At 41.8% G+C, this 12392-nt stretch overlaps 1 protein-coding gene across 1 annotated transcript in view; it reads left to right on the top strand.

Moving 5' to 3' along the window:
• ETV1 (ETS variant transcription factor 1) overlaps nt 1-11007 on the top strand; it is a 49392-nt gene extending 38385 nt beyond the window's left edge. Inside the window, exons 8-13 of the mRNA XM_068120940.2 lie at nt 3123-3403; nt 3753-3818; nt 5369-5437; nt 8232-8401; nt 8492-8593; nt 9556-11007. Coding sequence (XP_067977041.1) covers nt 3123-3403; nt 3753-3818; nt 5369-5437; nt 8232-8401; nt 8492-8593; nt 9556-9795 — 928 coding nt within the window. The 3' untranslated portion in view covers nt 9796-11007. The remainder of the gene's footprint in view (nt 1-3122; nt 3404-3752; nt 3819-5368; nt 5438-8231; nt 8402-8491; nt 8594-9555) is intronic.
• Nucleotides 11008-12392: the final 1385 nt, after the last annotated feature.

Below are 12392 nucleotides of genomic sequence, written 5' to 3'. Positions count from 1 at the left end.
CGATTTTTAATTTTTTTATTTTCTTTATTTTTTATTTTTTTTAATGCTGTGAACAAACTTTACTCAACAACAAAAACAAATATCACTTCTGCCAAGTTTGGTCACAATCCCATCAGCGGTTTCAGAGACGTTGCAAATGTTGACAGACACTGACTGACTGACTGACGGACTGACTCACGGATGGACGGACTGACTGACGAACGGATTGACGGACGACGCGCAATCACATAAGCTCCCCAGAACTTCGTACCAGGTGAGCTAAAAACTATGGACGAGTTATGGCAAAAGTAGGTGGACTAGTTGGTTTGGTGACAATAACAAGCTGATTAGATTTTGTTTCAGGTCTTGATCCATATCCGGCCCATCGGGTGGGATACAAAGCGTGAAGTGTTCACCCTGGCGGATGTGTGCGCTCTCCCGAGTGCCATTCTAGCTTCTTATTTAAGATCATTGCTGTGTGATCTCAGATACATTTCAGTTTCATATGATTGTCAGGGTGAAGATGATTAGACAAAGCAAGAGAATAAAATAAAGAAGCTCTGGATAAACCTGGAGAAGGATGCAGAAAGTAACTTTTAAAAACTTTATTTTATTGCGGGAACAATTTCAGTGTAATTATGCAGCTCCTGCTCATTGGGCCACATCTCACAAAGCAAAGAACTCACTGACAGCAAATATGTTTTTTAATATTGGGAAAGGCCTAAAAGGAAAATGACAACGTCTCTGATACCTTCGGAAGCCATATTTTTCCTTTTTTTAGATGACTCCACTTTGTCATACAGTATCCCCACCTCACTGTAAAATGGACATGCCTCACCATCAACGATGACTTCTCATCGGCTGACCATGCAAAAAACAAAGTTAGCCTTCAAACCAGCCACAGACTGGGCATCCTCTGCCCACCTGTCCTGACCCTGTTACCTGTGTTTCTTCCCCTCCTATTACTCCTCTTTTTCTGTTCCATTGCTTGTTCCGTCCATCTGTGGCCCCACTACCCACTTGCCCGACTTGTTACCTCACTCCTCCATGAGCCTCAATTTTACAAGCGAATCATAGGCATGTACAGTAAGCACATTCTTTTTAAAATGTTAAAACCTTCGAGGTTGTTTTGAAAATAGAAACATCTCTATAATGCAAGCAATCTCTGTGTGTCTGTGTGTCTGTCTGTGTTTATGACTGTGACCGCTGTTTCTCGACAACCACTGGTCCGATCTAAGTGAAACTTGCCAGGTATATTGCTGGGCACCTGAGGATGTGCCTTTTCAAGGTTTGCTATTAATCGGACAAGTGGTTACCAAGTTATGGCCATTTATTTAGCAAACACATACGTTTTGTACGTGAACGAAGGAACGACGAAGGACGAGAACGAAGACCGAAGGAACGATGAAAGTTAAAAAAAAAAATTTGCACGTACGGTCAAGCTACAGCGAAGGAACCGCGTCGCGTGTGTGTTTGTTGTTCTCTTCTCTTTGTGCTTTTCCTTGCGATGAAATTGCGAAATGGCAAAATATGTTGGTGCTAATTGAAGAATTGGCCATTAAATTTAAAACTAATTTGCGATTAATCGTAACTGCGATATGCGAACTTCCGGACAGTGAGGCCTTATTTTTGGTACGTACGTCAACGCACGTATATCCATGTACTTACCTCCCCGCACGTACGGGCACGCACTAGTTATTTTCAATTTCCCACACCATGTGTAAGCATGTATGTCTTGTGCAAAACGAACGTTTAAGCATATATTAAATAAATAATGGTATTGATTCCACTTTTTTTTTTATCTCAAGCATGTTTCTTAACTCCATGCCAAATGCGGTTTTTGATATACACATGATAAGTCTCATGAAAGCTAGGTACTTAAGTGGAACAGGGAATGGGGACACAGAAAAACAGGAAAATGATGGACGGATGAGCAAGAACAAAAGAGGAGATCATGACAGACAGAATAATGAAGCAGAATAAGGCAGGCAGGATGACAAGCGTGAAAGCAGATAGGACTGGGAAACCCAAACTCACCATCAAGAGGCTAAACTCACGAACCACAATTTACCATATGCAATGTCTTCAGAAAGTATTCACACCCCTTGACCTTTTCACATTCAGGCCAAAAAGTTCAATTTTCGTCTCATCAGACCATGTGATCTTTTGCTCATGCTCTGAGTCTTTCACTTTTCTTTTTGCAAAATCCAGACGTGCTGTCGTGGAACTTTTTCTCAGGAATGGCTTCCGTCTGGCCACTCTCCCATAAAGCCGAGATTTGTGAAGTGCTGCAGAGACTGTTGTCCTTCCTGCATGTTCTCCCATCTCCACAAAGGAACTCTGTAGTTCTGTCGGAGTGGTCATTGTGTTCTTGGTCACCTCCTTGACCAAGGTCCTTCTTGCCCAGATGCTCAGTTTGGTGGGACGGCCAGCTCTAGGAAGAGTCTGGGTCATTCCATATTGTTTCCATTTCCCAATGATGGAGCTCACTGTGCTCTTGGGAACTTTCAACACTAAAAATTGTTATATTCCCTTCCCCAGATCTATGCCTCCTCATAGTTCTGTCTCGGAGTTCTACTGACAGTTCCTTGGACTTCATGGTAGAGTTTCTGCTCTGACATGCACTGTCAACTGTCTGACTTTGTATAGAAAGGTGTGTTTCTTTCTAAATCATGTCCAATCAATTGAATTGGCCACAGGTGGACTCCACTCAAGCTGTAGAGATATCTCAAGGATGATCAAAGGAAATAGGATGCACCTGAGCTCAATTTGGAGTGTCATTGCAAAGGGGTTGAATACTTATTGACGAGACATTTCAGCTTTTTACTTTTAATATTTCTAGAAATTTCGAAAACAAAAAATTCCACATTGACATTATGAGGTATTACTGTATGTGTAGATCAGTGACAAAATCACAATTTAATCCATTTTAAATTCAGGCTGTAATGCAACAAAATGTGAAAAAAAAATCAAAGCGTGTGAATACTTTCTGAAGGCACTGTTCACCAGAAGTGGAAATTGACTGAACAATGAATATATATCTTTGTACTCGAAGATTATGAACGTGATTGTAGATTTCTTTTCCATTTCTCATATCTGCAGCATTGAAAATTTTGGGGTTTTTTTCCTCTTTCCTCTTGCAGGTGTTGGCGAAACGTTTCTGACCCCTGCCAACCCTTCCAAAGAAATCCAAGTGGTGCCCCATCGTCGTCTTGCTGTTTGCTCCACCGTCAAACCACCGAACCATCTGTGTCTCCATTTCCAGTTGTCCCTTCCTTCAAGCAGGAATTTCTGAACTATCCCGGAGGCAGTACACATGGTCACGCCATGATGGGAGAGACTAATTACCCCCGGGTGACTCAACAGCTTCCATCACTTCCTGTAGGAATCAAACAAGAGAACCATGATTGCCAATATTCCATAGGTAAGGGTTTATCACTCAGCCCATCTTTGCCTCATTCGGCCATTGTGGCAGGAATTTTGTTATTGCCAAGTGTGTGACATGCTTGGTGCTGCATGGCCTTGCATGGTGCGATTTGGTATTTTGCATACTCTTTAAAGACGCTACGCAACCTACTTTCATCTTGAGTAGCTCGTTTTGGCCTGAGTTGCCCTGCGTTTCCCTGCATGATTGAATCTTTCTGACAATTTATGGACTCACTTTTCTAACCTCAACAGTTCAATATAGCTTTTTTCACCTTAGCTTTATGAACTTATTTTGGAATTTATTGTCTACCCCCAAAATGAAGCTATTCTACCCCTCTCTATAACAGATGTACCAACATGCCAACCGTTGTACATGAGGGATGGATATCTCAGCAATGCCAATTCACAGCAAGGTAGGAGAAACCACAGCATGGGCACCGGGTATTTTGTTTCTTTCTGGAATATTGGGAAGTGGAACATTGCTGTGACACCCATTTATTGCGGGAAGGAAACGTCACAAATTTTAAAAATCTAACGTCCAATGCAACGTATATCAAAGGCTCATTAATTAATCGAGCTTCACGTTGCTTCATCACATCGGGACTCGACCACTAATATATCAAAGTACTGTATGTGCTCGGACTCTGATGCTGCAGCTGGCACCGTAAATGGAAACACGTCTCCACTTATTACCCTCGCCAGAGGAGAGGGTATTGCATTTGAGTCAGTTTGTCTGTCTGTCTTTGTTTGTCTGGCTTTGTTTGTCTGTCTTTTTGTCCGCACAGAATAAATATGATTTTTCTCTGCAACCATTGGTCCAATTGACAGGAAATTTTCACCATAGGTGCAAGTCCACCTGTAGAATTTTTTATGATAATTATGACATCATAGGTCACGTGGTACGGGCGCCATCTTGGAAAAGCCGAAAAAGGTTGCACCTCTATATCTCTGAAAGCGCTGCATAGAAAAAATTCAGACATGGCTCATTGGCATGGGGAATAAAATCCATCCATGGGGAATAAAATATGTTGATGATGATGTCATAGGTACCTCCATTATGACGTCATAATTCGACAAGTGCAAAAGTTCATCCGATCAAGATGAAATTTATTGAGCGTCATCTAGGGATAAATTGGTGGAGAAAAACTAATGATGACATCATCGGTCATGGGGTTCGGCAGCCATATTTGTTTCAACACAAAAGCCTTAAAAACTACTAAAACACATCCTGGCAAGGGAGGGTCTGCAATTTCTTGTTTGCATTTTTGTTTTCGCTTTTACAACATGGGTCAGACAATTGATAGAAAAAATAATTTGTAACAGTCTTTAAGACAAATGTAGCCTTACATTTTAATCCTTGCTGCAGGGTTATTGAAGGTACGCACACTCACCTCTACTCTGTCTAGGCTGGGTTTGAATCTCGGCCTAGTTATAAACTGTCATACGTGTGTTTCACAGACAGGGTCATTCATCAATGTGTGTGCCGTCCCTCGGATGGTCTTTAAACTGGCAGTCCCGCCTGCCAGCAGTTGTTGGTGGACGTTAAAGATCCCACGATGTCCTTCACAAAGAATAGGCACGCTATCACCAGTGCCATGGACAAATGACAAATTCCTGCCCTAACTAATGCTCGGAAGGCAATGCTAAACCACCCAGTGTAACCCTTGCCAAGAAACCGTTTCAGCGGTTTCTTGGAAAGGGTTACACTGGGTGGTTTAGAGTATGGTTCATCAGAGTATGGTTCATCAGAATCGAATAATACACACACACACACACACACACACACACACACACACACACACACACACACACACACACACACACACACAGTCGTGATTTGTGTATGAGTGAATCATTTTTCTCCTTTTTTGAGCGCTCGTCATGGTTTTATGAAAAATATTTTTCTCTGTTTCTGATATAAAAAATAATAAAAAGCTTATTTCCTCTTTTTTTTTCTTTTTAGGATTCTTGTTCGAGAAAGGAGCACATTCATTTATTGATGATACGTGCGTTGTGCCCGATCGGCTCAATAGTAAGCTCGGGCTTTTACATAAAATTTGCTATTTTGGAAATTGATATATAATAGAATATAAAGGTACTGGAAACAAACATCCCTTCACCAAATATTTGCAAAACAGTATGTGTTTCACCAAGGTCTAAGGCTCATAAAATGGCTGTCACACAAATCATGCACTCACATACAAACAGACATGACATAACACTGGACGTGACTTATTTAAACATCAGGCAAACTGATGCCACCTCCCAGATCACTCTGGGTGTTGGCGACACCATCTTGTGACATCACATTTCTCTCCACTGTCAGAGGGACAATTCAGGAGTAACCTTCCCCCACACCTACCTACCTACACACACACACACACACACACACACACACACACACACACACACACACACACACACACACACACACACACACACACACACACACTTTCTTCTAATCAAAATGGTTAGCGTCAAGGAAGAAAGAATTACGTACTATTTTTAAGCCTTTGATATGATTGGAACAGGGCCGGAATCTAACTGCTGACCTCCCAGACTCCATGTTGACCCTCCAACCACTATGCCACCAGGACTCAAAAAGTACACGTGTAGCGAATGCAATTATCAGCATCATATGTTATTCTCTCATTAAGTGTACGCACCAATTGTTACGATGATAGCAAGAAGTGGAATAGCCATATTTTAGTAAAATGTGGATATGAAAGCTTATGAAGTTTCCAATATAAAGACTTCATCTGTGATGTCGCTGTGGGAAAGTTCATAATGCATAACAATTGATATACAGCACTAAACACAATGAGACAAAGCACAAGGTAGTTTGCTACCTGGTTGTATACCGTATTTTCACGCAAATAACCCACGGGCTATATATTAAATTGGTTCAAAGAATTCCATTTGCAGGTTCTACAGGTGTGCGGGTTATATGGGGTATTTTACCATACATCACGTGACATAACCACAGGGGGCGAAGTTGAATTTTCAAAGACATACAAGAGCATGCAGTCTTTTTTATAAGTTTCATTGTAATATCTTTACAGTTCTTTCACATATTTTTCCTGCACATAAATACTGTATATCTAATTACAAAGCTATTTATGATACCCGTAAATCGCCTTCCGCAAAGTCATCGTCTTCTGTCACTGTGAAACGGCTGAATCGGCTCAGAATCGGCAGGTGTGGGTCCGTCGCAAGCCATGTCGTCATCACTCTCGTACTCCTCTCCAGAAATCAGCCCATGTTTTAGTCAACTTTCAGTTTGAATTCGCCCCTTAAACTTTTACATTCTATGTTACTTGTACTGACAGCAAGGGTGTGTTCAGTTACCCATCAGCTAGCTAGTGCTTGCCAAGCCAGCCGTTCCTTATCAACGGTTTTGAATAGAGTGCTTGCTTGATTGCTTAAACCATGTGGCGAGCGCTCTCCAAGAAACTTGGTAACTGATCACACCCCTGACATTGTACAGCAGGGACTTGTAATGGAATGGACGATTTCGTGGAATGATATAAAATTCGACAGCTTGCAGGGTATTTATATTTTCTAATGGATGAGCAGCGGTCACATCGGTATTGGAACTCGTGCTGGTCTTTCACAAATAGGTACAGTAAACGTTAATTATTACAACAACCCTTTCTCAAAATATTCATTTTAATGCCCATCGGTTACCTCTAGGGCCTAGGCTATCCTGCCAGCCTTATATCATTACCCTGCGCTCGCGAAGCGAAAATCAGGGTTAAGCGATCAGTTGCATAGGTGTGGCATACGTGCGTGCGTGTCTGCATTTTAAAAATCAATTTTCTCGGAAACCATTGGACCTATTGGCATGAAATTCTACCATAGGAGCGCCTCCTCCTGTCGAAGTTTTTCTTTATACTTATGACGTCATAGGTCACGTGGTACGGACGCCATCTTGGAAAAACGTTGCACCTCTATTTCCAAAACCGCAAAATGGAATTTTTTTGGAAAAAAGCTCTGTCAAGTACTCCCCATCGGGAATAGATATGTTAATGATGATGTCATCGGTGCCTTCATTATGACGTCATAATTTGACAAGTATAACGCTTCATCCGATCAGTATGTTTTTGTTTTTTTTCTCTCTGCAACTGTTGGTCTGATTGAAACAAACATTTCACCATAAGAGCGCCTCCTGCAGAATTTTTTAATGATAATTATGACGTCATAGGTCACGTGGTACAGGCGCCATCTACGAAAAAAATCGAAAAAACGTTGCAGCTCTATGTCTCCGAAACCACTCCATGGAAAAAATTGAAACATGGCTCATTGTAAAGAACTCCGCATGGGGAATAAGTTTTAGTAACGATGACGTCATTGGTGAGTTAATTATGACATCATCATTTAACAGGGACAACGCTTAGTCTGATCAGTTTGAAATTTATTGAGCGTGATCCACAACAATTATATTAGGGAATATAAATTTATGATGTCATCGCTCACATGGTCTGGCAGCCATATTGGATCAAACAAACAAAAACTTCAAAAACGGAAGAGTTGGATCACACCAAGTTGACTGCGCAGGGAAAGTATTCTATGAATACCATCTAATTTTTCATGAAATCAATTCATCTCATGGAAATCAATAATTTAATCTGGAATTATGTAATCATTTGCATGAAAATAATGTTCCTGAAATCAATTCGTTTTAATGCTAGTCGACTGCATAAGATTATAAACGGTATGATCCAATTGGGTACATTTTTGGATTCTTTGGTTATTTGGGACAGAGATAAGAAAACAAACTTTGCTATCAGTCACACTCACTGCTATTGCACCCTTCCTTGTGGTAGGTGATATTAAAGTTGAGCCAGCGGCCTTACGGGAGGCTCCAGTGTTCCTTCGCCGTGGCTCCCTCCAGCTTTGGCAGTTTCTTGTTGCCCTACTCGAAGACCCAGGGCACTCCAACACAATCATGTGGACCGGACGTGACATGGAGTTCAAACTACTGGATCCTGAAGAGGTGATTGCTGGGTTGGCAACATTGACACTATAGCCTTAGCTCGATTTTATTTGTATGACATGCAAACTTAAAAAGACTGAACCCTCACAGGTTGCTCGACTTTGGGGCCTACAAAAGAACCGGCCAGCCATGAACTATGACAAATTGAGCCGCTCGCTCCGCTATTACTATGAGAAAGGCATCATGCAGAAGGTGTGGAAATGAAATTCCTCTTCTACCTTTTTTTTGTACTTTGCCCCTTGCTATTCCATCTCCAGGCATTGTATGAAGTCATCACCGGGTGCCGAAAGGGGCCTGGCGATGATGCACGCCGAAAAAGAGTACTCAGTTTTCACTCCATTTGTTTGTGTTTTCTTGTTTGTTTTCTTGTTTGTTTTCTTGTTTGTTTTCTTGTTTGTTTTCTTGTTTGTTTTCTTGTTTGTTTTCTTGTTTGTTTTCTTGTTTTCTTTCTTGTTTGTCTGGGTGATATCTTAGCCATCCTTTGAGCTAGGAAGCTGAAATTTGGGCACAATAGTAAACACGTGCTTTGGCAAAACAGTATTTTTAATGTTTTGATTAATCAATTAAATGATTGATTACTTAATTATAATCGATTTATTTATCATCTGAGCAATATCTCAGGCACCTTTTGAGCTGGGAAGCTGATATTTGCTTCCTAGCTCAAATGTGAATGTGAATGTGACCTTCAAGTGGTTTTCAAGTGGTTTTGCTGGTGGCAACTTCAAACAAGTGGTTTTACTGTAAAGGGTATTTTAGATTTATTGATTAATCAATTAATCGATTAATTATTTAATTTTTCGATTAATGATATAATTAATTTTCAAAAAGTTACAGATTCTGATGAAACAGTGGTGGTTTAGGTATGGTATTAGTCAATTGATTAAGAAATTCATTAATTTATGATTCTTTTTTTCTTTATTTTAATTGCGCAATTGATCAATGAATTATTGTACACCGCTCCCTCCAAATTTTGGCTCCATGTGCTGCACGGCGGCATCCCCAGGCGCCAAAGATGCCCCGGCAATGTCGCGCACTGGAGGATATTATATTTATTTATTTTGCATCGGGGTTGTGTACTTTGAATGAAGCTCTACTTGTTTTTCCCTCTGACTTCTTTCCACCACAATAGCAATATCACTGTCCCTCTTCCTCAGGTTGCAGGTGAGCGGTATGTCTACAAGTTTGTGTGTGACCCAGATGTAGTCTTCTCACTCACTTTTGCTGATGGACCACGTGGCTTAGTCAAAGCCGAGCCACGGTACAGTGAGGAGAATACTGTCCCTTTGTCTCACTTTGACGAGCCGACTAGACCATTTCCTCTGCAACAAAGTCCTTTCAGGGACTCCGCCACAGTTGTTCCTTCTTCCTCGTCATCATCATCTTATATTTTCTGAATGTAATTAACATCACCTGAGTTCTCTAAGGACAAGGGCCTGTACGGCTGGCCCTGGGCTCTCGAAGGAAAGCAGTGTTTGCAAGATCTTGGCGGCTTGCTGCTTAAGACGCAAGTCCATGTGAGATGACGTCACTGCTTCAGTCGTTTAAGGCAATGATTGAGACAAATGCTTATTGCCTTTGTCACCTCAGGGGACTATAAAAAAGGGAGGAAGAGGAAGAGACATTTTGGTGGCCTACGGGGATGGGGGGGGGGGGGCGTCCGGGAGTGGGGGTGTTATTTACAGCAAGGCACCAAAGCCGATGACAATCTCTGCTTGTTACTTGCACAGTGTTGCCTAAGACATTCAAACTGTTTTGTAGAGTTTCCTTTATATTGACTATTTTTATTTCCTTCTTCTGATGTTTTTGCAATGTCTTATCTGGAATGCTATTGGTACGATATGATGTCTTTAGAATCGGTCTGTTGATGTTCTTCATTGGGGTATGCATCAAAGTTTTCTGTAAAAAAAAAATTTTTTTACTTGCAATGATTTTTGTCAAAATATCTTCAGGAATCCTGCCAGGTGCTCCAAGTAATGATACTGGTGACAATGGTGGTCAGTTACTTTCTTCCACACTCAAGAACAAACTCTCAATAGTTCCTTTTTTCTTTATTCGTTTTTATCACTCGGTACTATTATTTTGCCAAAGGGTGCATTACGGTTTTTCGAGTGTTGTTGGTTGCTTTCTTTTCTTGGACAGTAAAGTACAATGGTTTATTTTATACAGCACACATTTTTTTTCTTTTTTTCTTTTTCTTTCTTCTGACAATTGTAATTTTGTACATACTGTTTTCGATTGGCTTTGTTCTAATTACTTGACCATCTGAGGTTGAGGATATGAATACATTTTTCAGGTGCGTCATACAAACTCTGACTAAAGCTTGTTTTAAATGACATGCGCGATGAAAGAGAAAAGTCGATTTTTTTGCACTGAAGTTTTTCACTTCCCTCTCCCCATCCTCCTCCCCTCCCAACAAATTACTGCTTCACTCACCAACTCAGTTTAGCTTTTTGTTATTTACGCTGTGGATGGAACTGTTTATTTACTCGTTAATGTAAATAATTGTTTTTCAGAGTTAAACTTAGTATTGCTTTTACAGTAGTTGTTCGATCTCTCGTTTATAAAAAGTGTTAAAATTGCATTAAAATCCATATTTGAAAAAGAAATCCTCTGACTTGTGCAAGTGTAATGTGATGTATATGGTGTTTGGATATATGATATATATTGTTACGGTTTCCGCGCGACCCTCCTGCCTTTACCAAGGGGAGATTAAGCCCCTTGTTCTTCTTGGGTCGTCGCAACCGCGAGATTTGAATCGCCACTCCCGGGCAGATGCAAGGTAGGGTTTCGAAACAATTCTCGCACGTACCTAAATACCTGCGCCGCCGCGGAAGCGGGGATCAAGCCTCACACGAGCCACGCGTAATTTGAGTACGTCCGAGCGGATGACGTACCGTGCTCCATGCAGATCTCTGGTATTGGAACCCGATTCGAGCAGTTTTATTCGTACCACGCTTAGTCAATAGATGAAAGGGACGAGACGGTCGAATAAAAGGAAGAACACAGGTTTAATTATTATTTACACTACTATGTACAAGGATTGGTAGAAAGCAGAGACACAGAGCAGTCTTATACAGTCTTAACTTATACCCAGACACGGGCCCGATCACACTCACAGGGGGGATTGAAGGAAGGATGATGTTCACACGCTGAACGCGCCGACTTGGTCATCCAGGAACGGCTCCGCCCGGCGTGGCTCTCCCCAGTCACAGCACGTCCCTTGATGAAGGCAAGCAGGTGGCGGGAGGGATCCTTGCAGCACGTCTCTCGAACAAAGGACAGAGCAGGCAGGCGGGAAAATGTATGCGTCTCTCGCCAGGCTTGGCGGCTTCTCACAGCGCGATTAATTAACGGCGCGCTCTCACTCGCATAACCCAATAGAGGTTCTGCCTCAAGCTCAACCGAGTGTTTAACTTGTAAGGGCGCCTTATAACTTGGTTCATGCACGTCTTCTCTCTCTCTCTTTGAACTCTCTCTTTGGTTCAGCGCAACTCCCTCAGAACTCGTTCAACAAGCGCCTCTCCCTTCTCATAACTCAGAACTCTCAAACTTGTTCACAACCCAGCGCATGCCCTTCTTACAACTTGTTCAACGCATGCCTCTCCCCTCATAACTGAGATTGGGGGCTTCGCGCAACGGGTTATATTGCCAACCCCCTTAGCTCACTCGAATGTTCTAACCACACCTTTTGACGCAGTGCTAAGCCACTCTCTTCGAGCCCTGATTGGCGGCTCGCTCTTACCGTCGGCTTCTCCTCCGCCTTCCTTTGGTCTTGCCTCGACTTGTCAGGACTGCCTCGTGTTAATTTGCGCCAAAAACCACAGTATCGAGGCGGCATAAGGCATTGGAGGGAACCTAACTCTCATTATTCTACTCAATGCAAGACTAACACAGGAAAAGGACTATGCTTACACATACTAAGAAATAACTGAACTATCGCGAGGCTACGTGTTGTAGTGTGACTAACCTATGAGGGGGGAAATTAACCTTT

Source organism: Myxine glutinosa, chromosome 6 (assembly GCF_964187855.1).
Source record: "Myxine glutinosa chromosome 6, kmMyxGlut1.1, whole genome shotgun sequence".
NCBI classification, from domain to species: Eukaryota; Metazoa; Chordata; class Myxini; order Myxiniformes; family Myxinidae; genus Myxine; species Myxine glutinosa.
Note: the sequence above shows the minus strand (reverse complement) of the source record. Positions and strands in the feature narration are given on the sequence as shown.